General features: G+C 37.7%; 1 protein-coding gene and 1 long non-coding RNA gene across 7 annotated transcripts in view; one reads left to right on the top strand and one right to left on the bottom strand.

Annotated features, from left to right (window-relative positions):
* Nucleotides 1–2866: 2866 nt before the first annotated feature.
* LOC137237292 (CLIP domain-containing serine protease HP8) overlaps nt 2867–22499 on the bottom strand; it is a 47534-nt gene continuing 27901 nt past the window's right edge. For 5 of the 6 annotated variants that reach the window (XM_067760754.1, XM_067760753.1, XM_067760751.1 and 2 more), the window contains exons 2-7: nt 9820–10800; nt 6923–7025; nt 6676–6854; nt 6468–6569; nt 6133–6291; nt 2867–3186 (exon numbers count right to left, since the gene is read on the bottom strand). In XM_067760754.1, coding sequence (XP_067616855.1) covers nt 3002–3186; nt 6133–6291; nt 6468–6569; nt 6676–6854; nt 6923–7025; nt 9820–10687 — 1596 coding nt within the window. In that variant the 5' untranslated portion in view covers nt 10688–10800 and the 3' untranslated portion in view covers nt 2867–3001. The remainder of the gene's footprint in view (nt 3187–6132; nt 6292–6467; nt 6570–6675; nt 6855–6922; nt 7026–9819; nt 10801–22499) is intronic. The other variant, XM_067760756.1, reaches the window with a different exon arrangement.
* Nucleotides 6126–10064, top strand: LOC137237298 (uncharacterized). The gene is made up of 3 exons (XR_010948896.1): nt 6126–6421; nt 6483–6548; nt 9503–10064. It is a non-coding gene; the product is annotated as an uncharacterized lncRNA (long non-coding RNA).

The following is a 22499-nucleotide window of genomic DNA, read 5'->3' as shown; positions in this document are numbered from 1 at the left end:
TACACAGAATTAATAGTACGAACACACCGATTTAAAGTAACACACATATGCAGTGGCGGATCCAGGGGTGGACGAGTGGGGCGATCGCCCTCCTACCCCCCGCTCTGATCGGGAACTTATGAAAATTATAAAAGTTTGTTTTAATTACATATAAAATTTTAAGCTTTTATATATGTATAATCTATAAGATCGTCCTAATCGCCCCCTCCCAAATCGTGCTGGATCCGCCCCTCTCTCATACTCTGGACAAAACTTTCTTCCACATCGCATTTAGGGCTCCGAATGATCCGGTTCGGCTCGAACATATATAGTGGTTACTCCATAACACTTAACTGTGCAGGCCACTGAAATAAGCAGCATCTAACGGTCATGGGAAGCGACTACAACCAGGCCTCTTTGGTGTCTGAAACCATTCGGTCAATTCTTCTTTATTCTTCATCACCAAGGGAACTTGAAATCGTTTTCCACCTGGTCCTTTCAGCGTAGTGGGAGCATCCCTTTTCCTCTGCTCCCATAGGCGGGTTCGGATAAGAATACATTCTGCAAAGGGGCATCGTCTAAAATGATGTTTTTATGCAGACGGCGGTTTTTGTGGTGAGGTGGAAGCGTGCCCGCCTATCACTCCGAAATTCGTGGGTTTGTTCAATTGGAATCCAAGTAGGGTCGCCCCTCGGCAGCGGTTTGAGAAAAACTCCTAGAGCATTTCTGCCATGAAAACCTTCTCAGCGAAATTTCATCTGCCACAGATGCCAAATCTCTACTAAGGTGCATCGCCCCTTGTATTTCTTTTAATTTTATTTATGTTGAATACCAACAAAACACAATTGAGACAATAGCAGTAGATTATACGCCGCAGGACCCACGTCTATTAAAGTCCTGTCAAAGTAAGGAAAAAATCGTTAAAAATCTAGGAACTGTCGATATTTTGTATCCGGGCTGTGTTGTTCGTCGAAATTATGTATGTTCCGCATTCGGTCGTATCTGTATTATGAATTTCAGGATTTTTGTTAATCTAGATTAAGTTACTCACCCTTTTTGTGCAGATCTACTATTAAAGAGAGGTCTCCGCTTATCCCAATGTATAAGCACTAGCATAAATGATAACCGAACAATCCCCATCGACTTCTTTGCACTCCCCCAGCGGGTCAGGTGGCTTAGAATATAACCGCGGATGACTAAGATGACTAAAATACCAAATCGATTCAAGGGGTTGTGTAGCGCGAACCTTTCAAAGTGTTGCTTCTGCGACGCAATTGTCAACTTCACCTACCCGTGGCGAACCCCTTTACTTTAACAGCCGAGGCTGTGGCAACCCCAAGTTCCTCACGGATCTAGGGGGTGGGAGAGCGGTAAGGCCTTGAAGGTTTCATGTGATCATACTAAATCGTACTCGACATGGTCGGGCTGGTGCCTTAATGGTACTTGTTACCAGAATATACCGGATCTGAATTCGGTAAAGGACCCTCAACATGGATAATACTCCCCAAGCCCTTCGGAGAGTGTCCTTATCGCTACAACAGCAACAACTTTGTTGCACTGGAAAGAAGAAGGTTATGGAAAAAATCATTACCAGAGAGAACAGGGAAGAAACGTTTAGGATCGAAAGCATGGAACACCAGAAGCTTTGGCGAGGCAAATTACTACCTTAACCAAATATTCTCTGGTCACGGGTACTTCATTTATATTTGTACAGGATAAAAACGGCCGAAGATTTCAGAGGACGCTGTTGAATACACTTTCTTCAAAAGCTCGCGATGGAGCTAGAACCGTCAAATGCTCAAGGAAAGAGTCGATCAAAACGTTGTCGATAATGTTACAGCAAATTTGCTGAACGTCCAAGAAGATTGGTAACTTCGTACAAACCCCACTCAAATTTTGGCTCGGCGGAACCTTGACTCAGGAACAGTAGATGGCTCTTAAAAAAGGAGAAATATTGAAGTCCATCCTGAAGATATGCGAAAGCGGTCTCCAAAGAAGTTGTTTTTAGTCCACAATCACACGGTTGCTGTGACGGCAACAATTACATAAGGCATTTTCTATCCCAACCCATAAACAAAATTTGGGTAAGTCCCAATCTAGAAAAATGTTAAGACGATGGTGCTGTAACCTTTGGGGTGCACATCTCTTACCTTTCTGAAAACGTATGAGGCGAATTGTCCTCGAAAAGTGAGGTACATGATTCAGTCGTATAGTCCAATCAATTATTGTGTTGAGTCATTTAATTAATTCAAAAGTAAATACAGTTTTCAATTAAATTCTTAAAAAGTAATGAGTGCATCTTAAATTATTATATGCCTTCCCGGTTTCATATGCCGTGCTTAAGTTATGATCACATCTTTCACACTCAAACTGTTATACCTTATTGATGATTATTGGCATGAAACCGAACATGAATATCATTATATTGTGACAAATATTAGCAACACTAAGGGATACTATCATCTCTAAGTCAAAACTAAGTAGTGACTTGTATGCACATCAACAAGTCAATCATTATTTCTACACATACATATGTACGTACACGCAGCGGAGAGAAAACGCACAAACACATGCGTATATCTTATCTGAGAGTAGTAAGTAGGCAATAATTTGTGCAAGTATCACTCACATATACACGCGTATATGAGAAGCTAAAAACGTAGTTATAGATGGTAATTTTATAGCTGGTACCTAACTAGTAAATTCTAGAAATAGAACCGCCTAGAAATATGCCATCTAAACCAAACAGTATAAAAGCAGCAACAGTTGAGGCACGACAAGTCAGTTTGATTTAAGCAAGCTATCAGTTGCGAAGTATAAGTGTTATTTTCGAGTAGTCTAATAAAGACCATTTTTCAATATTCAATATTGGAGTTATTTATTCAACAGTTTAGTGATTCGAACGTTAGCAGAAGATTTGAAATAAGAGGAATACCACTAAAATTCGCTACAATATCAATACTTACGTACATATTTTACAAATACAAACAAAGTTATGTACAAATATAGAATGTAGAGTATTCTACTTTAACTTAATAGTATCCATAATCCATTCCAAGTAGGAGCTGACCCTCGTGTATACTCCAGGAATATTAGACATTCCACATTTTGTAGGTCCAAAGGCTACAATACCTAAGAGCGAATGACGACCATCGGAATTTATCAAACCAGAGGTTCCATCATCCATCAATGGACCACCACTATCTCCTGAAAGGGAAATAAATACCTTTTTGTAATACAAATAGTTATGTATATTAGAAACTGAAAACAATTCTCTACTATTCTATTCTTACTGGTGATTGGATTACAGGTTGGTATTATAGGTTTCAAGCAATGCGCATTTTATTCAGATATATTGTGCTTGATCTTTCAGCCTATTACTGTACGTGGAGGCTTTTAATGTATTCAGCTCTTCAGGTTTTCTACTCCACTAAGGGATTAAAAGTCACGCCACCTAGATGGGAGAATATCTGCCATGCCAGAGCAATTCATTCGCAGCAAGGCACATATGTAAGACTGCCTCGTTTGACATTATGAGAATACTCCTCGGAGGATAAGCCTGTTTGTAGAAATTACCTAGCGAAAACTGCTATTGCATGGATTTCCGGCTGAGAAATAATGGGGTAGCATCCCATTTTGATACATCCGTGAACCAAACCTCTGAGCCAGGGTCAATATACGGATTTCCTGTTTCCCGAAGTGTTTAGTCCACATTGGACACCTCAAATCTCTCTGAGATCTTGAACGTAGGACCTATTGCATCACGTAGTTGCAATACGGGATTTTCTATAATTTTTCTCATTGCTTTCATATGCCCTGTCATGTTTCCGCTCTTTAGCTAAGAGATATTTTAAAGTTGTAGTGCAGCAAGTTTCTTTTTTTTTCTCTATTAGAATAGGGAATGAAGGAATTTTCACTAAGTGCACCAGCAGGAGCGGCTCGCATCGGAGCCGTTATGCCAATACAAACTAGTCGATGCAGTTGGCTTAATTTTTTTTGGCGATGTCTTGGACCACCAAACTATTGCCTTAGCAAAAGTATTAAATTTTCAGTATACCGTTTTGAGGAAAATCCCCTTGTCCGATTATAAAAGTACTTTTAAAAAATAGGTCGTGTATGTGCTACGGCCGTACATAGCGTGACTCTCGGGCATATACATATATTTCAACGAACGATCAAAATATCTTTTTCAAATGCTTCTCAAATAGTAAACAATGTCGAAAATGAATGTTTGAAATAAGTTTGAGAAGGCGTTTAGCCTAAATCAACGCCAAAAATCAAATTGTGAATTAACATTATCTAAAATTACAGAATTTTCGTTCCGTTGTTTTTTGAGTAGGTTGTGTAAATTTTAGGAAACTTTTCAACTATTACATCACAAATTTTAGAGGAAGCTCAGTCTAAATGAAAGAAAAAATTATTGTAAGGCGCAATATTTTCCGAAGAGATTTCCGTCGTGCACCTTATTTTAATTTTTCCTACAAATTGGCGGGACGGGACCTACATGTTTTATGCCGACTCCGAACGGCATCTGCAAGCCAGATATGTTTTCACTGAGAGCTTTTCATGGCAGAAATACACTCGGAATGCTTGCCAAGCACTGTCGAGAACATTTTTCTTCTAATTGAAAAACCTTGCTTCTAAAATTTTGTTGCCTTGCCCGGGGAGCGAACCCAGGATCTTCGGTGTGATAGGCGGAGCACGATACCATCACACCACGGCGGTTGACGTGTCAGCTCAGTCTAAAGCTTCAACTTAATCCCCTTAGGTACGAGGGATCTCAACTCAGGAAGCTCAGTCTAAAGCTTCAACTTAATCCCCTTAAGTACGAGGGATTTTTTATCCAACTACAACTTTTCCAGCTCTTATTTGAGAAAAGTCCAAACGCATTTGGGAAAAGAGCAAATGAATTTGAGAAACAGGCAAATGTATTTGAGAAAGAGGGAAATCTATTCGAGAAAAAGGAAAATGTCGGAAAATCAACAAAACAAAATCAATCCAGTTATGGTTTCTTTCCACAATTACATTTGCCTTTTTCTCAAATTATTTTGCTCCTTTCTCAAATAAATAAAAAAATTCTCAAATACATTTACCTTTTTCTCATATACAATTGCCCTCTTCTCAATTTATTTTGCACATTTCTCAAGTACATTTGGAAAAGGTAACATTGTGCTGTGTCAAGAACAATATCACCAAATCTCAACAATAAAGGCCACCCTAACTCTTACATACATATACAGACCAATTCTAAATATTCTCGCGGAATTTTGTTCTCGCGGATTTTTTTATTCCCGCGGAAAAATTCCTCCAATTCTTTTCTCCTAGGGAGAAGAAAAATTGGGGAACAGGAATTTCGAATTTTCGAAGTCAGCTGTTTTGTCAATTGAAATTTCGTTGCGCATTTCTTATTTTGTTTAAAAAATTTAAAAGTTTAATTATTTTAATTTGCTTGAAATTAAGAAATAAGGTATAAACAATGCACATTATTGCATTTCATGTGGTATTCACTGAAATGAGTAATGAATTGGTGCCACAGCAACATCAACAGAGGAGCATAAGAAGAAGACGGCGGGATAACACAAATCCGTCGGAGTTGCCTGCTTTCATTCTGCAAAGCAATTTTCTGGCGGCCACGTCGAGTTGAGTTCGCCTTTCGCCATATGCCAAAATCTACTTAAGCCTTCTTAAAAAATCCTTGCGCAATTTCTGGATGGCTGCATCAAATATACAAAGAGCTCTTCCGTTTCTTATGATATACTTTTCGACTTAAAATAAAGAATAGTGTGGTTGTTTTTGTTGTATTAACAGTGAGAATATTGTGGTAGAATGTAAATACATATTTTAGCACAAATTTGTACAAATAAGTGTTCTTTCTTAAAAGAACGAATTTCCTTTAACTATTTCGATGCATTCCCTTTAATTTAACTAGCGAAAAAACTCCTATGAAATGGCAAAGAAATCTCCTTCTCCCTCACATTCATAATACCTTTTTTTCTCCCATAACCGGTTTCCTCTTTTTCGAACATTGTTCAGAATAGGACGAAAGGGAGAAGTGAAAAAACTCACAAGGAATTTTTATTTAGAATACGAGGAATGGGAGAAGGGAAAAAACTCGCACGGAATTTTCGTTTAGAATTGGGCTGATATACTCACCTTGACAAACATCATTCATAGGTCCACCCTGAGCGCACAACTGTGATGGCGTAATAACGATTGGGTTATTAAATTCTGCATATGTAATTGCACACTCAGTTGTATTAACTATCGGCAAGCTAAGATAACGCACTGTGGGCTTAACAGCTGAGTCGTTGCCTAAAAAGTTATTTTTTTTTTTATTTCATTGCATCGTCAAAATTGAAATTTTCAGGTCAATAGAATAAAAAAAAATAGTAATAGTAATTAAAGAAATCGAAGCTTAAACGAGTAATAAACTAAATCAAAGGTAAATAGCGAAAAAAGTACATAAAAAAGGAAAACCAATAACTAACCTCCAAAATTTGCAGTCCAACCGAGCGCAATAGCACTTATACCAATCAACTGATCCCACACAGAATTTGATACATTCGGAGGTAAACAAATTGGTGTATAGCCTGTCCGGGTGGCAAATGTCGTGCATATAAAAAACATAAGAAATTGCATGGCGTAAATAAATTAGCAAACTTAAAACAAATGTGTAATTAAGCGCCAACGGCTTACCAATTGCTTCGACATTAATTTTTACCAACGCGATATCATTTGCATACGGAGGCTGATCATAGTTGGGATGTACGTAGACTTGAGCAATTTGATAGCTACGAGCTGCTACGCTAAAATTAGCATTGCTATTGACAGTGCAATTTGGCGAAAGCGCCAACCCACCAATGCGTATATGAGAGCTAAATAAAAGTAGCAAAGTTTAATTTAATTAAAATCTTTCCATACAAAAGTGCAGTCAAATACTCACAGCTGCAGATCTTTTACCAGGTTTGTAACGCAGTGCGCTGCAGTGAGAATATGAGACTCACTCACAACAGAACCGGCGCAGCGATAGCTGATAACATTATTAGCTGCAAATGTGATAGTGAAATATAATCGATTTTTAACTTGGATTTTGATATAAGAATAGGGAATTTAGGAATTAAGAATTAAGCAATGTATGTAGTATAGGCTGGGTGGACTTACAACACAAAAATATTGCAAGATACTACGGTTGGTGGTCAAAGCCGAAGGCTTTGGGAAGTGTTATCGATGTTGATGGTCCTTTACCGGATATACATAGATCCGGTACGTTCCGGTAACAAAGCACTTTTAAGGTACTAGCCCGACTATCTCGGGAACGATTTATATGACCACATTAAACCTTCTGGGCCATAACGCCCTCCCCACCCCTAGTTCCATGAGGAACTCTGGGTTGCCAAAGCCTCTGCTGTTAATGAAACAGGATTCACTACGGAGAGGTGAGGTTGACCATTGAGTTGCAGAAGCTATATATTGCCTTGGAAACCCCTTGAGAGGATTGCGCTACACAACCCCTTGAATCAATTTGGTATTTTAGTTTCCTCTTTCGACAGGCATACCTACAGCGGGTATACTCTAAGCCCCCTAACCCGCTGGGAGTGCAAAATACCACTCTTAAATTCGAACGCTTTTTGTTTTAATTTTCGCGATCCCTGCGACACCCAATGAAAAATGTTTCCCCTCATGTTGCATTTTCCTCGGGTTCTGAAGTATATTTCAAGTTAACTGGACGTGACTCCAAACTCGATGGTAGGATTATAAATGCTCTAAATATTTCCATTCCTGCCTCATTTACAAAATCTTTTTACCGTAAATATTTCCACTTAATAGGGCCTTAAGCTGTCTTTAATGTTTCAGATCTCAAGTTATCGGAAAGTACCTTCAAACTCGAAAGCAAAATTTCTAGGTCCGGAAGATTTTTTGAATTTTCATGATATATAGGTCACCGATCGAAACTTTATTTCCCTCATGTTGCGTTGTCATGGGGTTCTGAATTATTTAACAAGTTTCAAGAATCTCTCTCCACGCAAAGTTACTCAAAAATCAATCGCATGTTCCAAATGCTCTAAATGGGCTTTCTAAATATACTCCATCTAGAAAACGTTTGTACTCTAAATATTACAACTGAATAGGACCTTTAGCTATGTTCAAAGTTTCAGCTCTCTAGGTTATCGGGAGATTCCCTAAAACTCGAAAACAGAATTTCCATGTATGGAGAATTTTTGAATTTTCCCAATCCCTGCGCCACCTAGCAATTTTCTTTCCCCCACATGTTAAATTGTCTAAAGTGTTCCAAGTTTCAAGGCTCTAGCCCTCTGGGAATTTACACGAAATTGAATTGCAGAATTCCCGAATTTCGTACTGAAATTCGCGGCACAATATGAGACGAAACTAATATAAAGGAGTAATTGCTTAAACTGCAGACGCGTCAATTTTTTACATTGACAGCCAAGCTATAATCTCAAATAGCACACCATCTAAAAGCAGTTATGATAGAGTGTAAGCGATCCCTGTAGAGAATCGGGACAGGGAGCAATATACATCTATATTGGATCACTGGGCATATGGAAATAGATGGAAATGAAAAAGCGGATGGGCTAGCTAAACAGGGCACATCGCTCGAAGCTTGTACCATTGACGTTCCAATCAGATTAAAATAAGGTGAGAGCTGCACATGATCGACCAAATAGGGAAGGCGTGGAACCAAGCGCGGGACTGCAATCTGTCGAAGATCTTAATTCAACAAAGTTTCTCTTATGATTGAAAAGAGGGGGCTGTAGGCTCACGATGTGTTTTGTGGCCGTCTGCCATCACGTGCTTGCCTATAGGCCTACTCAGTGATCGCAATGCTAATACTCCAGCTGTTAGGTGTTCCACAGGTATCAGATCTAGAAAAAGTAAATAGCATAGGTCCAGTATTATATACGGGGAAGGAACCGTCCGCCACAACAGCGCCCCTTACTGTGGTAAGGCCAACAATACTTCCCGAGGTGGCCCGTTATCGGGAAGGCTCCGTTCGAATACAGCCGAATTTATCCCCTGGCTACAAGTCGTCCAATAGGCACGGTCCGCATAACACCCTGGATTAGGGGGTTGGCAGTTCTTGGTCACCGACATCCCGCCACCCTCCTATGAGGCAAAACGGCGTAGATGCCAGTCCTAAACAGCTCCGCCTCATAGTCGGGCGCTATGGAGTTCAGCTAAGCCCTCACACCAACGTCAAAGTGCCTACCCTAGTGAGTAAACCTATGGCAAGTAATCATTCAATGGTTTCTTAAGAAAATCAATTGAACCGACAATCTGTTCCATAAGTAATCATTAATTTGCAGGTCTGGTTCAGGCACATCACGAATCATTTGCACACAAAACGATTTTTCTCTGGGAGGAAACCAGATTAGCGGCGCCCATATTTAACTGTTAAATGTACATATTTAAAAAGTGAACATTTAAAAGCCGTTTTCGGTTATTGGGGCTGTAAATTGCGAACTCTGCTTTGATGGTCTTTTTCTTTTTATTTCCATTGTAGGAGCATCAATAAGCGGCAAACATGACTGATAACACCGATGTGGCTGATCTTGAAATGGATTTGAAAGAGGAAAAACCGACGCTTATGAAAAAATTATCAAATTCTATTTCATCGTTAACAAACAGAGGCGGACGATTTCAAATGAGCGAAAGTAATTGGTCTCTATTCAAATGCACGCTCGTCTTTCTTTTTGGTGTGGTACTAACCAAAAAAATGCAAAAGGTGGTCAATGAAATTATGTGAATTTTTTTGGGAAATATACAAAGCAATTGATTGCCTTACAAATAGTAAACAACAAGACAATTAAATTTACTTACTTTTATTAATATGAGCTATACGAGATATCCATGGATATATGCGCTCACCAGTCGTGACGTCCAACTCCGGCAAACCACAACGAGCTGAATTGATGTTGGATTGTTTTGTTGGTGTAAAAGCTTCTTTCGCTGCAGTTGCACTACTAATAGTTGTTGTTGGCTCTGTTGATTTCATTATTATTGTAATTATTTTTGTTGGTTTGGATGTTGAGGCTGTTGGCAAATACAATGGACGTTTTAGACGCTCATCATCCGGATATACAAAAATGCCATCGTTCTTGATTGGTCTAAAACTTGTGTGTGGTATATAATCCTCTTCCATAAAATCGCTTTCATCGTCAGAGGAAATGTCATGATTGTGCATATTATAATGATTATGCGGATAAAATTTGCGATGGTCAAAATGATGAATGTGGTGACTTTGTGGTGCTGAACTTTTATGATGTCCATTCTTATCATCGTCTTTCTGCTTTGTATCACAATCATGTTGACTTTGATCATTGTAAATATCGTTATTATGATATTCAAATGGTTCTTCATAGAAAGAATGTGGCCAATTTCCCTTAGTCAATGGATCCTTGAAATCAATTATATCTTTTTCTTCGTAAAACACATTCGATTTGCTCTTATTTGATCTGGTAAGTGTTGAACTGGCTGACATTGGAAGTTTTGTAGATTTATGAAATCTCGTTTGTAGTTGTTCACTATCCCATACCCAGATATCTGGATGTGCCCTTGTAGAGATGCTGGCATCGCTTTCATCTGAATACATAGCTGTTTTGTGGTTAACATAAGTCGTAGGACAGCAGACGAGCGGATCGAGAGCGATATAACCACAGCCGGCATTCTGTACGATTTTATAAATCATTTCAGCTTCATGTGTTTCGTGGTTTAAGAGTAAATGGGCAATGGAATGACATTCTTTAAGGGGTATGCAATTACATGTTGGCAAATTTGTAGGTAGGGAAATTCCAATGCTAGCTGGAAGTGCAAAAATGTGCAGAATAAACGTGATAAATAAAGCAAGTAATAATATCCATTGGAAGAAAACTATTCTCGGAATAGAATGTTAGTTTAAACGCGATTATATGTAAATATGAAATGTGCGTGAGTACTTCCGTGAATACGCATATGAATACCACTATATCACTGCAGCCGGTTCTATGTTCCGAAGTGACTCGGGATTTCGTGTCAAACCAAGGGCAGTCATTTTAAACCAATACCATACAATATGTTGCATATCATTCATTGCCAAATTTGGCTGAGCTTCAAACAGCTAGACTGTTCCATTCTCTCCTACTCCGGATCCCAGAGGTGGCTGGGCGGGCTGTTCTGGGCTAGTTGCCAGTACAAATCAAACTCCCAATTTCATCAAAACTTGTATGAGTCTTTGCTGCTCGGTTTTGTGGTTTACGAATTGACGTACATCCGCCACCTTCTAGCAGCAATGGTGCCCAGCCACCCACATCAAATACACGGTATTGTTCGCCCCAATCGGCGCCGGTATCTCACATGGCCACATCCTATACCTACACCTTCGTAGCGTGATAAGGGGTAGTGCTGAGCACCAGATCCTGCCCCATATCTATCTTGTTTCTCGCTCTCGTTAAACTAGACCACCAACTCCTGATTTCTCACAACACGAGCACCGCCTACCCCGCCAGCGGGTTAGGGGCTTAGAATATACCCGCGGTAGGTATGCATGTTGTAAAAAGCGACTAAAATACCAAATTGATTCAAGGAGCTGTGTAGTGCAACCCTTTTAAGGGGTTGCAAACACAATATATTGCTTCTCCAAACCAATTGTCAACCTCACCTACCCGTGGCGAATCCTGTTCCTTTAACAGCCGGGGCTTTGGTGACCCCAAGTTCCTAATGGATCTAGGTGGTGGAAGTGGAAGGGCGCTATGGTGCGTGTTACCGGAATGTACCTGATCTGCATCCGGCAAAGGAATATCAACATCGATAACACTCCCCAAGAAATTCGGGGAGTGTCCTTATCGCTACAACAACCACAACAACAACAACGAGCACGGTCTTCCAGATCAGAGTATATGGTACTGTGATATCAGCTTCAATATCCTGGGCCAAACGATATGAAGCTGCCATCGCTCACCAGATATTTTCATCGTCAGAACTTAAAAACTTCGTAGACTGGCAACCAATGCTGACTCTATCATTGAATTACTTACCTGAACTCCTATCCCTAGGACGATTAGCTGATTTCATTAGAGCTTCACAGCTTATTTTCTTCAAAAAAGCTAACTGAAACGGCTTTCCGGAGAGGAAAAGTTATTGGGTTCTGGTCATTCGTAAGCTATCTGTCAAAACACAGCCAAAAAATATCTTTAGCCTGCGGCAATAAAGATCTGTCGAACTTGGAGAAATGCGGGAGTAACTTCTGCAAGCATTTTTAGTAGATAGCTTTTGAGAACGCTGTTGGCACGGCAGGCAGGTAAAAACTAAAATCATCACCACCAGAGCCATAGAGGATAATCGATATATCCCGATGTTAAAACATCTTGGCGATGAGGTATTCAGCTGACTAGAGAAAGTCTTGTCGTTAGATATCTCTCGTTTTTATATTAACGAAGGCGCAAGAAGCCGTACTTCAGTCATTATCATGGTTTCCACAGCACTATCGTCACGCTAAATGTTTTTAACACACGGATAAATTGTGGGTTAAATCAGAAAAAAACCCTTCACAAGGCAGAACTTCTAGCGCATGGCCTATCAAAATTGTTCGGCACAGACCATCATATCATGTTACTTCAACATATAGAGAGACCTGCAATTTATGAATAAAAAATCCAAGTCCAGGTTGGTGCTTTATCCCCTTCAGCCAATTTGACGACAATAATAACGAAAATGATGATGAATTATGGAAGTTCAGAGGTTATGTTATGTATGTTATGTTGCTGGCACAGTTTATAGCATATCCAACTCAATTGTCAACCTCGCCTATCCGTGGTGAAACCTGATTATCTAGCACTCGAGAGTTGGGATGACCTTAAAAGTTCAACGTGGTTGCCGAGATGGTTGGGCTAGTACCTTAATGGTGCTATTTTCCGGAGCGAACAAGATCAATATCCGGAAAATTACCATCATAAAATTCCTAAACCCTTTGACTTATGCGCACACTAATCATTATCACTGACCAAGTCCACGGTGAACCTTTTCACATGGTGAAAAGTGCAGATGATAAAACAATTAGGCATTTACGTCGATAGCTTTACGATACCGACCGTCACATATCTAAAATTATTGGGCACGTGGTTTCCAAGCACATTAAGCGATTGCATCTAGAGTAACATCCGCAACAAAACCCTCAAGTGGCTGCGAACAGCACTCGGGGTGCATAATTTTCATATTCTTTTAGAATGGTTGGTAGATTGAAATAAACGCAATTATTTTGGGATATCTAAAGTAATTCACCTTACTTTCAAACAGACCTGTTAAATTTCCATTAACATTAATAATCATTAAATTCGTTTCCCTTTTTAATTTTAATGATTAATTAATTTTTTGCACAGCATCTAGCAATTAATAATTAATTAATTTAAAAAAAATTTTAAATAATCATGATTATTAGCCATTAAAAAAATAATAAAAAATAATTAAAAAATATATCCATTGTTTTAAATTAAAGACAATCATTTGAATAAGAACAATTAAGTAATTAAAAATAATCAAACAATTAAAGTGAATCAAACAATTTAAATTAATCAAACAATTAATAATTAAAATTAATTATTTGATTAATTTCAATTACTTAATTATTTTTAATTATATAATTATTTCCAATTATATGATTATTTTGTATTATTAACGTGAAAGAGAAAATGTGTGATGTAAGAAATAAGTGGCTGAAACCAAATGTACTAATGTATGTACATACTTGTGCTAACTCAAGAAATATAAGATACATATTTATTCTTACTGATATTGTCAAGGGTCGCTGCTTTTTGTGAAAGCTTTTAAAAACCAAATTAGGGAGCGTAAATTTTGGCTTATTACACCACAGACGTAAGTATATATCTGTATAAATTTGTTTACCATTCAATAAGCCTACACATTATGAAATATTTGCAGAAAAAATGTATGTAGAAAACATGGTTGGAGAAGAAAATATGGCGGATTTCTCTGAGGACCACGTTATTCGTGATCCAACTTATTTACCAAAATGGATCAAAAGAAAAAGCAAGCTCGAAAGCTCCGCATCAACTTTAAACAAATCGTCCTGTAATTTGATATTCGGGTACTCACAATTATATATCTGTATAATGCAGTCCATAGCACAAGCTCTTAATTTTTTGCAAGGGGAAGGAAACGTTGTGTTCGGATATTTGCTTCCAGTGCGCATGACACTAAGCAACGAACTAAAGAAACTTAGTAGAAGAAACGATAAATTTTTAAGCTTTATTTCGGAAAAATTAGAAGCGCAGTTAAGGCGACGTTTCAATATTTTCTTTTCTTTAGCTCCCGAAGCAAATATTGCAATATCTGCTTCTATTTTAGCACCAGATGTTAAATTCAACTGGCTCAAGGTGTTGCAGAATACAAACAGTGATTTGCTGGAAGATGTTATATATGAAAGGGTTGTATCAACCATATGCTTGTATCACCAACAGTACAAACTTTCATTTGAAGTCGACGGTACGAACACTAACCAAACGTCGTCGTGATCGAAATACTTCCATTTCGAGGATGATGGTAAATAACTTTGTTTGCATTCAAAAATTATTCAAAAAATAATGAAAGTTAATTGTATATAATGAAAATGACCCAAGTGCTGCGCAAGTTTCACCTTCTAAAGAAACTTTGAGGATCCTTGTTCAGAGTCAACTTTACAGCTACCTACTCTATTGTTCCATAGATGCGGACATTTGAAAAACCCTCCAAATACTGAAAGAAGCGCCAATATTATTTAACACTCTACTGCCGTCGTCTGCCCCAGTTGAGACGCTTTTCCCTTTCGCAGGCATTATAAATTCTCCAAGGCTTCAATCTTTGATGGATTTTTCATTTGAAAAACTAGTTTTATTTAAATCAAATGCAAACAGCACTTAATCTTTTTTAACACGATTATATAAGCTTTACTTGTTTGTGTATATGTAGTCTCCTTCCTTGTACCTAATAATAAAAAAAATAGTACCGGTATATCGTGTAATATCGTGTAATTAGTTGGTATTTAATAAAACAATGTACTCCTTCCCTTGTTTGTTATTCCTATGTATCTATGTATTTCTTTTACGTTACTATACTGCCCGTTCAGAGATAAATATCTTTGTAATATTTTCTTTACTTTGTTGAATATATTATGATGCTGGAAAACAGAGGAATAATTAAAATTAATCAAAAATAATCATTTAATTGTATTAATTATGTAATTTATATAATCAAAATTAATTTACATTAACCAAATAATTATATAAATTGTGTAATTAAAAATAATCAAAATTAATTAAAACAATCAAATAATTATGTTTATCATTCCATAAGACAAACGAAAAATGAATTAAAAAAAATCAACATTGTTTGTATTAATTATGCAATTAAAAATAATTAATTAATTAATTTAAATTTTTTAATGAAAATAATTAATTAATAATCATTAAAAGGGCATACGTACTTGTGCTTAATCATTAAACAATTGGCTGAGAAAAACTCATTATAATTAATAATCATTAAAATTTTTAATCATTATTTAACAGGTCTGCTTTCAAATCCGTTTACGAAGACTTAGGACATGAACTTTTTCCATGATCATTGTCGTCGCTGGTTAAAAAATAAAAAAATAAATGTAAGGCGCGATAACCTCCGAAGAGATCTAAGGCCGAGCTTCTCTTCCAACTTGCGTCGTGCTCCTCTTGATTTTCCCTACAAATTGGCCGGACGGGACCTACATGTTTTATGCGGACTCGGAACGGCATCTGCAAGGCAGATGAGTTTTCACTGAGAGATTTTTTTTTTGTTTGTTTGTTTATTACGGTCTTTAAGACCTAGTTTAGAATAAATAAAATTTCTTTCATTATATGCTAAGTGTTTTATAATATATAAATACTTTTTCTTTAAACTTCTTAATATTTTCACAGTCTTTTATCGCAGTAGGTAATTCATTATACATTTTACACCCTATGTATTCTAGGGTCTTCTTTGCGAACTCCTTTCTTATTCTAGGCAGTCATATATTTTTGCAATTCCATAGTTATGGATCTCATGATTGTATTTTATTTTATTACTAAGGTAGCTCGGTAACATTCCCAATCTTGCATGGTGTATAAACTTCAATGTAAAATAAGTAATTGACTGTTTTATACTGAGCCAATTTAGCGTAATCAGCATTATAATTTTTGTTGTTCTAGGAGGGCAGCGTAGAATGAATCCCATTGCTTTGTTTTGTTGTATTTGCAGTTTTTTTAATTTGCATTTCATTCGCTAACAGAAGGGTTGTAGGGCAGTAGATAAAATGTGGTTCAATAATTGAACGATACAACACAATTTTGTGACGTTGGCTAATATGTTTACATGTTCTGTACATGAATCCTATTTTCTGAGCAATTTTTCTTTCAATATAGTTTATATCATATAGTTTGTATCATGGTTTATATGTTCGCCAAACTTTAAGCTATCGTCAATCAAAACTCCTAAATATTTCATTTCTTTTACTCTTTGAATGTTTTTACCTTCAAAGTTATACGTATAGTTTAAATCGATGTGGCGTATGATGTTCGGATTTTTGCAAAATATCATGAACTTAGTCTTATCAACATTTAACTTCAATTTTCTAAGGCACAACCATTGGTATAAGGAGTCAAGATCTTCTTGTATTTTCTTCATAGCACAGTCCGCATACTTATCGCTGATGATAAGCAAAGCATCATATTCCAATGTAAATAATATCGGTGCAAGTACCGAACCTTGTGTCAATCCAATATTTACGCCCACAACCGATGAAACTGCTTTTCCGATTATTGTCCTCTGCTTTCTTTCACTCAAATAACTTCGGAAGCATTCCAGGGCCTTGCCTCTAATGCCAATTTTAAAAATAACGTCCAAAGCCCGTTTCAAGTCTAAGAAGACAGACACCACAACTTTTTTGTCTTATATATTCTCTTTCCATTCTGCAATTGCCATGTTATAAGCGCCGTTTCACATGAATGGCTTTTTCTAAATCCCGATTGTTCTGGTATAATCACTTTGTGTTTGTCAAGAAATGCCACCAGTTGATTTTTCACAACTACTTCAATAATTTTCTCATCTGCGGGTAAAGTATTTATTGGGCGTAGCTCCCCCGGTTTCACTGTGCTCTTTACTTTTTCCACGGGTACTATTGACGACACTTTCCAGCAATTAGGAACAATGCCACTGTTTAGGGATTCATTAATAATCTCTTTGTAAAAGTTACTAATGTACACCATGGCATCCTTGATGACACCCTCAGATAAGAGCTTCTCTCCACCGTATTTGTTACTGTTGACTGAGTGGTATTCATTATATCATCTAACTCGATGGCTCTAAAATGAAATGATTCACTCGTGGTAAAATGATTTGCGTACATTTCGTCCGATCTGGGCAATTCTTCGATACTATCATTAATTTCTACTACACTCTGCACAAAAAAGTTGTTTAGGGCATTAGCTATATCTTGTTCCTTCTCTACACATACCCCAATAATTACAATTATAGTGGTATGTTTTTTATTATCTGTAAGCTCTGCAAGGTCTTTAAGACACTTCCACATCTGCTTCATGTTTCCGCCATTATTGAGCACTCTGTCTTCCATGTACTTCTTCTTTTTATAATTAATGGTACTTTTGTATATTTTCTTAATAGCATTATAATCATCCCAGTATCCAGTAATTTTGGCAATATTATAAAGACCTAATTTTCTTTTGTGGAGAACTGTTAGCTCCCGGTCATACCACTTGTTAAATAAATATGCCCCTGAACTAGATCATTGAAAAACAAATCAATTTTCGTAGATGAGTACTCCGTTATTCTCGTATTAAAATCAATTCTTTGTAACATTGCAATTTGTGCAAATAAACTTGTAAGATTGTTCGAGTATGTTGACGATACATTCATGTTGATGTTGAAATCTCCAATTATAATATTATTGTCAGATTCCTTCAGGTGGTCCGTTATGATTTCACCTAAAGATGTAATAATTTCAGCATCAGTACTACTTGGTGAGTGATACAATACACTAATTTGCCATTTTAACGCACATTTTTTGATTTTTATAATAATGCACCACACATTCATATCAATGGATTTATTGCAGACTACACTAAACTGTATATTTTCATGCATATGCTTAATAACACGATCAGGTTGTCGCACCTCACATTTATTTATTATTTATTTAACCTTTTCCTCAACCTTTAATACGCAATATTTTATTACAACAATGCTTACAATTTACAATTTATTACACTCTGTTCTTTGGCCAATGAACTACTTCGCAGAGCTTGCACTTAACGGATTGGCTTCGCATAATCAGTATCGTTCCCACGTTTCACAACAGTAGTGCGCCCTGGTTTGAAACTACCCTCGCATTCCTTCTGGAAAATTCTTTCCTTCGTCCATTTGGTTTTGTCAATGTCAGTGTTTCTCTCGCAGGTACTTTTGATTTCGATTTATTTGGCCCATTCGTTCCATCAACGTTTACCTTTGACTTTCGTGGTCTTTGTCGAGTCTTCTCCACCAGCACTCGCTTACTGCTGAACCCTTTCTCCAAACTGAAGTTAAGTTGCACATCCTGGTTCTTATAACGCATCACCGTTCCCTGCATATCGATCTTGATGTCATGGTCAACCAAGAAATCCACTCCCAATATGACTTCATCAACTATCTCCGCCGCAACAAATTTTCGTGGAACCATGACCTCCTCAATTAAGACCTCACAGATCACTTCTCCCGGGACTTGGTTATACTCGCCAGTGCCCGTACGCAGCCTTGCTCCAGGTAAAGGCTTTACTCTCTGTTTATCAGAATCAGACCGGATTAAAGAATGAGATGCGCCCGTATCTACAGTCAGTACACGCTCCTTGCCAACCACATTTCTTTTGACGGTAAGACAGCTCGAGTTTCTTCCAACTTGCGAGTTAGATATCACAGGACATTCAATAGCTGGGCCAAGTTTTCGATCTTTCCATCTTACTCGCTCTTGCTTATCTCCTCCAGCTTTACGTTTACGACCAGCCAAGTTGGAACTACCAGGACCGATGCTGCAATGACGTGCAATGTGCTCTGGCTTTCCACACTTAAAAGATTTGATTGCACCATTATTCTTCGGTTGCGTTCCTTTTAAAGCTTCCAAAATTGCGTCTACCCTCTGGCTTTTCCACTTCCACGCGATGAGGTTTGTATGCGGGCTTACTCAAAAGTGACGCTGTTTCTTGAGTTAGTGCATGGCGTTTCTGCGAATGTGGGTTTTGAGTTTGCATATGTCGCTCGCTTCGTTTCTACGTCCCGTATGCCATTTATAAAACTCTGGATTTTTACCCTCTCGGTGTACTCCACGGGTGCGTCCGCATTTGCCAAATGAGCCAACCTTTCAACATCCGAAGCAAACTCTTGCAAAGTCTCATTAGCTTTTTGGTAACGGTTTTGCAATTCTATTTGATATATCTGTTTCCTATGTTCGCTTCCGTACCTTCGTTCTACAGCAGCCACCAATGCGTCATAACTCTTCCGGTACTCTGGAATAGTCTGTAAGATTTCGGCAGCTGGTCCTTTCAATGCTACGAAGAGTGCAGCAACTTTATCTTCAGAATTCCAGTTGTTCACTGTTGCGGTCTTCTCAAATTGTAGCTTTAAGACCTGGAAAGGAACAGAACCTTTAAAGTATGGTGTTTTTACCTTTGGATTATTCGTTAAAACTGCTGGGCGATTTAGTTGCAACTGCTCGATACGTCCTCTCAAAGCATCCACCTCGGCCTCGATTTTTTCTTCAAACTGAAAAATTTTGGTATCTTGTGCCTCTTCGAGGCAATACGTCCGTCTTGCTCTTCCAGTTGAGCAGAGATCGGCAATGATATCTGTGCTGAAATTTGCGCCAACATTTCGGATATTCATGCCTCTTGTGCTTCAATCTTCGCAGTTACACGGCTCTCCTGTGATTCCATCTTGGATGCCATATATGTATTCTGCTCTTCCAGTTGAGATGGCATATTTGTGATGACATTTCTTTTATGTGTGTTTCCTGGGTTTCCATTTTTGCCGATATCTGTGATAACAAAGCCAATATCGCATTATTCTCGCCGCCTGCGACTGAAGTCGGACTTCCGTTCTTCTCTTCAATTTTTGTTGTTGTCTCGTCCCCATCAGGATGAAAGACATCACCATCCACATTAATTCCTTCCGACTCCATAGCATCTCGTAGTCGTGCCTGAAGTTCGAGTTTATTGCCGGTTGTATTCAATCCACGGCTCTCCAACTCCTTCTTCAGTTTCTGGATCCCCAATTCACTCAACTTTGCCATGTCCAAGTTGTATTCAAAATCTTCGGAATTTATTCAACAATTCCTCCTCTGACACCAGTTGTAACGAATTTAGTGCAATTCCGCTTATTTGCAACCTTCTACTATCGTTCGAATCACTAAACTGTTGAATAAATAACTCCACTATTCAATAATGCAAAATGGCCTTTATTAAAGTAATTCACAATAACACTTCTACTGCTCAACAGATATCGTGCTTAAATCAAACTCATTCCTCGTGCCTCCACTGGTGCTGTTTTTATACTTTTTGGTTTCCTCGTTGACATATTTCTAGGCGTTTCTATTTCTATAATTTGCTACCAGCTATAAAATTACCAGCTATAACATAACTACAGATGGACGTTATAGCTTCTCATATGCGCGTGTATATGTGAGTGATACTTCCACAGATAATTGCCTACTTTTGGGAGCATCTCAGATAAGATATATGCATGTAATTGTGCGTCTCTCTCCGCTGCGTGTACGTACATATGTGTAGACATAATGATTGATTCGTTTATGTAGATACAAGTGACTGCCTGCTTTATTGTTGTTGTGGCTTCATTTACCTAGCATCAGACTAGTGATGTGAGTATCACTTAGTGTCACTTATATTCGTCACAATATTATATCAATTGCGTCCCAATCAAGGGCAGTAAACGTGCTTACATATGTGTAGGTTTTTGCAATATACATGATTTTAGTATCTTGTCATTTATGTAAATATCTAGTATATGCAGAACTGCTAGTTGGGGAGACAGATATAGATCCAGTACGTTCCGATAACAAGCACCATTAAGATACAAGCCCGGCCATCCCGGAACGATATGACCACATTGAACCTTCTAGGCAATCTCGCCACCCACCTCCATGAGGAGCTTGGGGTCGCCAGAGCCTCGCCTGCTAAATATTTGTATTTAATTCTATTTGTATGATACTTTCATATTTGTAACAGGTTTCCCTTCGAGTAGGTGAGGTTCATAATTGGTTTGCGAAAGTTGTAAGGCTATACAGCTTTTTAATGCGCTTATCAAACCCTTAAATCCTCTTACAATTCCATTTAGAAGGTAGAAATATGAAAACGAGTACTAGGTATGAAGATTGCGGTGCGTGTTACAACAGCGAGGACAGCAAAGTAGTTCGCTTTCCTCAAAACTACATCTTGCGAACAAAGACGAAAGCGATGTATTAACAAATTGATCTCGCCTTTCCGGAAATAATTTTAAGGAAACTGATTTTATCAGCTGTTCTTGAGATCTGAGCATTTACAAACGAGCTCATATACGTTCCGATATGAAAACTCAAACAGAAAGCCCTTTCGAAACCAATTTTCGAAATGAGAAAGTATGAAACAGGGAAGTAAGGCTTAAGGAGGTTAGGTCTTTAAACATAAAAATTCTAACAAAAAGTAGTTTTGGAAGTGGGAATATAATTAATGCGGAAAAGCATAAATCTTGGGCAATTAAATGCAAAACAGCTCAAACGGTTTGTAAACAGATATGTTTTATTTGAGGCAAAATATAAATTAAAAAATGTTTAAGTAAATTCATCTCTCTATATTTTGATATCATAGTACTTTTGAGCTGTGTTAACTACGGCATGGCTCAACCGATTTCCAAGATTTTGGTACCATTGGAAAGGTGTTCTAATCGGCTATCGTATCGTAATCATATACTTTATTACACTGAAAAGCATTTTTTGTTTGTTTTTAGATGCTTGATTTTTGTAATTTTTTCCAAGTTTAGTTTTTAAAAAACTTAAAAAAATAGGTTTTCAGCAAAATAAGAATCCTTACGGATACGTTTTCGAAAGCCTATTTGAATACCTTTCTAGTGGTATCAAGATCTTGGAAATCGGTTGCAGCCATTCCGTAGTTATCACAGCTCAAAAGAACTTATTAACTACCGTCATTTTTCACGCATTTTTCACAACTTTGACACCTTGCCACACCCACAATTTTTCAAAAATGCAATTTCTATAAACGAGGTGGTGTTTGTACAGGTAAAGTGTACCTCTATGTAAAATTCCATGAAAATCTGAGGGGGTCGGGTTCAAAATGGGCCGTTTTTATAGGTTTTGATATGAAATTCATCATATCTTTATTAAGTCAAATGGTAACAACCTGGCTGACTCGATTACATGTTAACTTAGTACTAGTTTAACAATTTTAAAGTAAGATTTACTAAGATAAGTA

This window comes from Eurosta solidaginis, chromosome 1 (genome assembly GCF_040869045.1).
Source record: "Eurosta solidaginis isolate ZX-2024a chromosome 1, ASM4086904v1, whole genome shotgun sequence".
Classification (NCBI taxonomy): Eukaryota; Metazoa; Arthropoda; class Insecta; order Diptera; family Tephritidae; genus Eurosta; species Eurosta solidaginis.
Note: the sequence above shows the minus strand (reverse complement) of the source record. Positions and strands in the feature narration are given on the sequence as shown.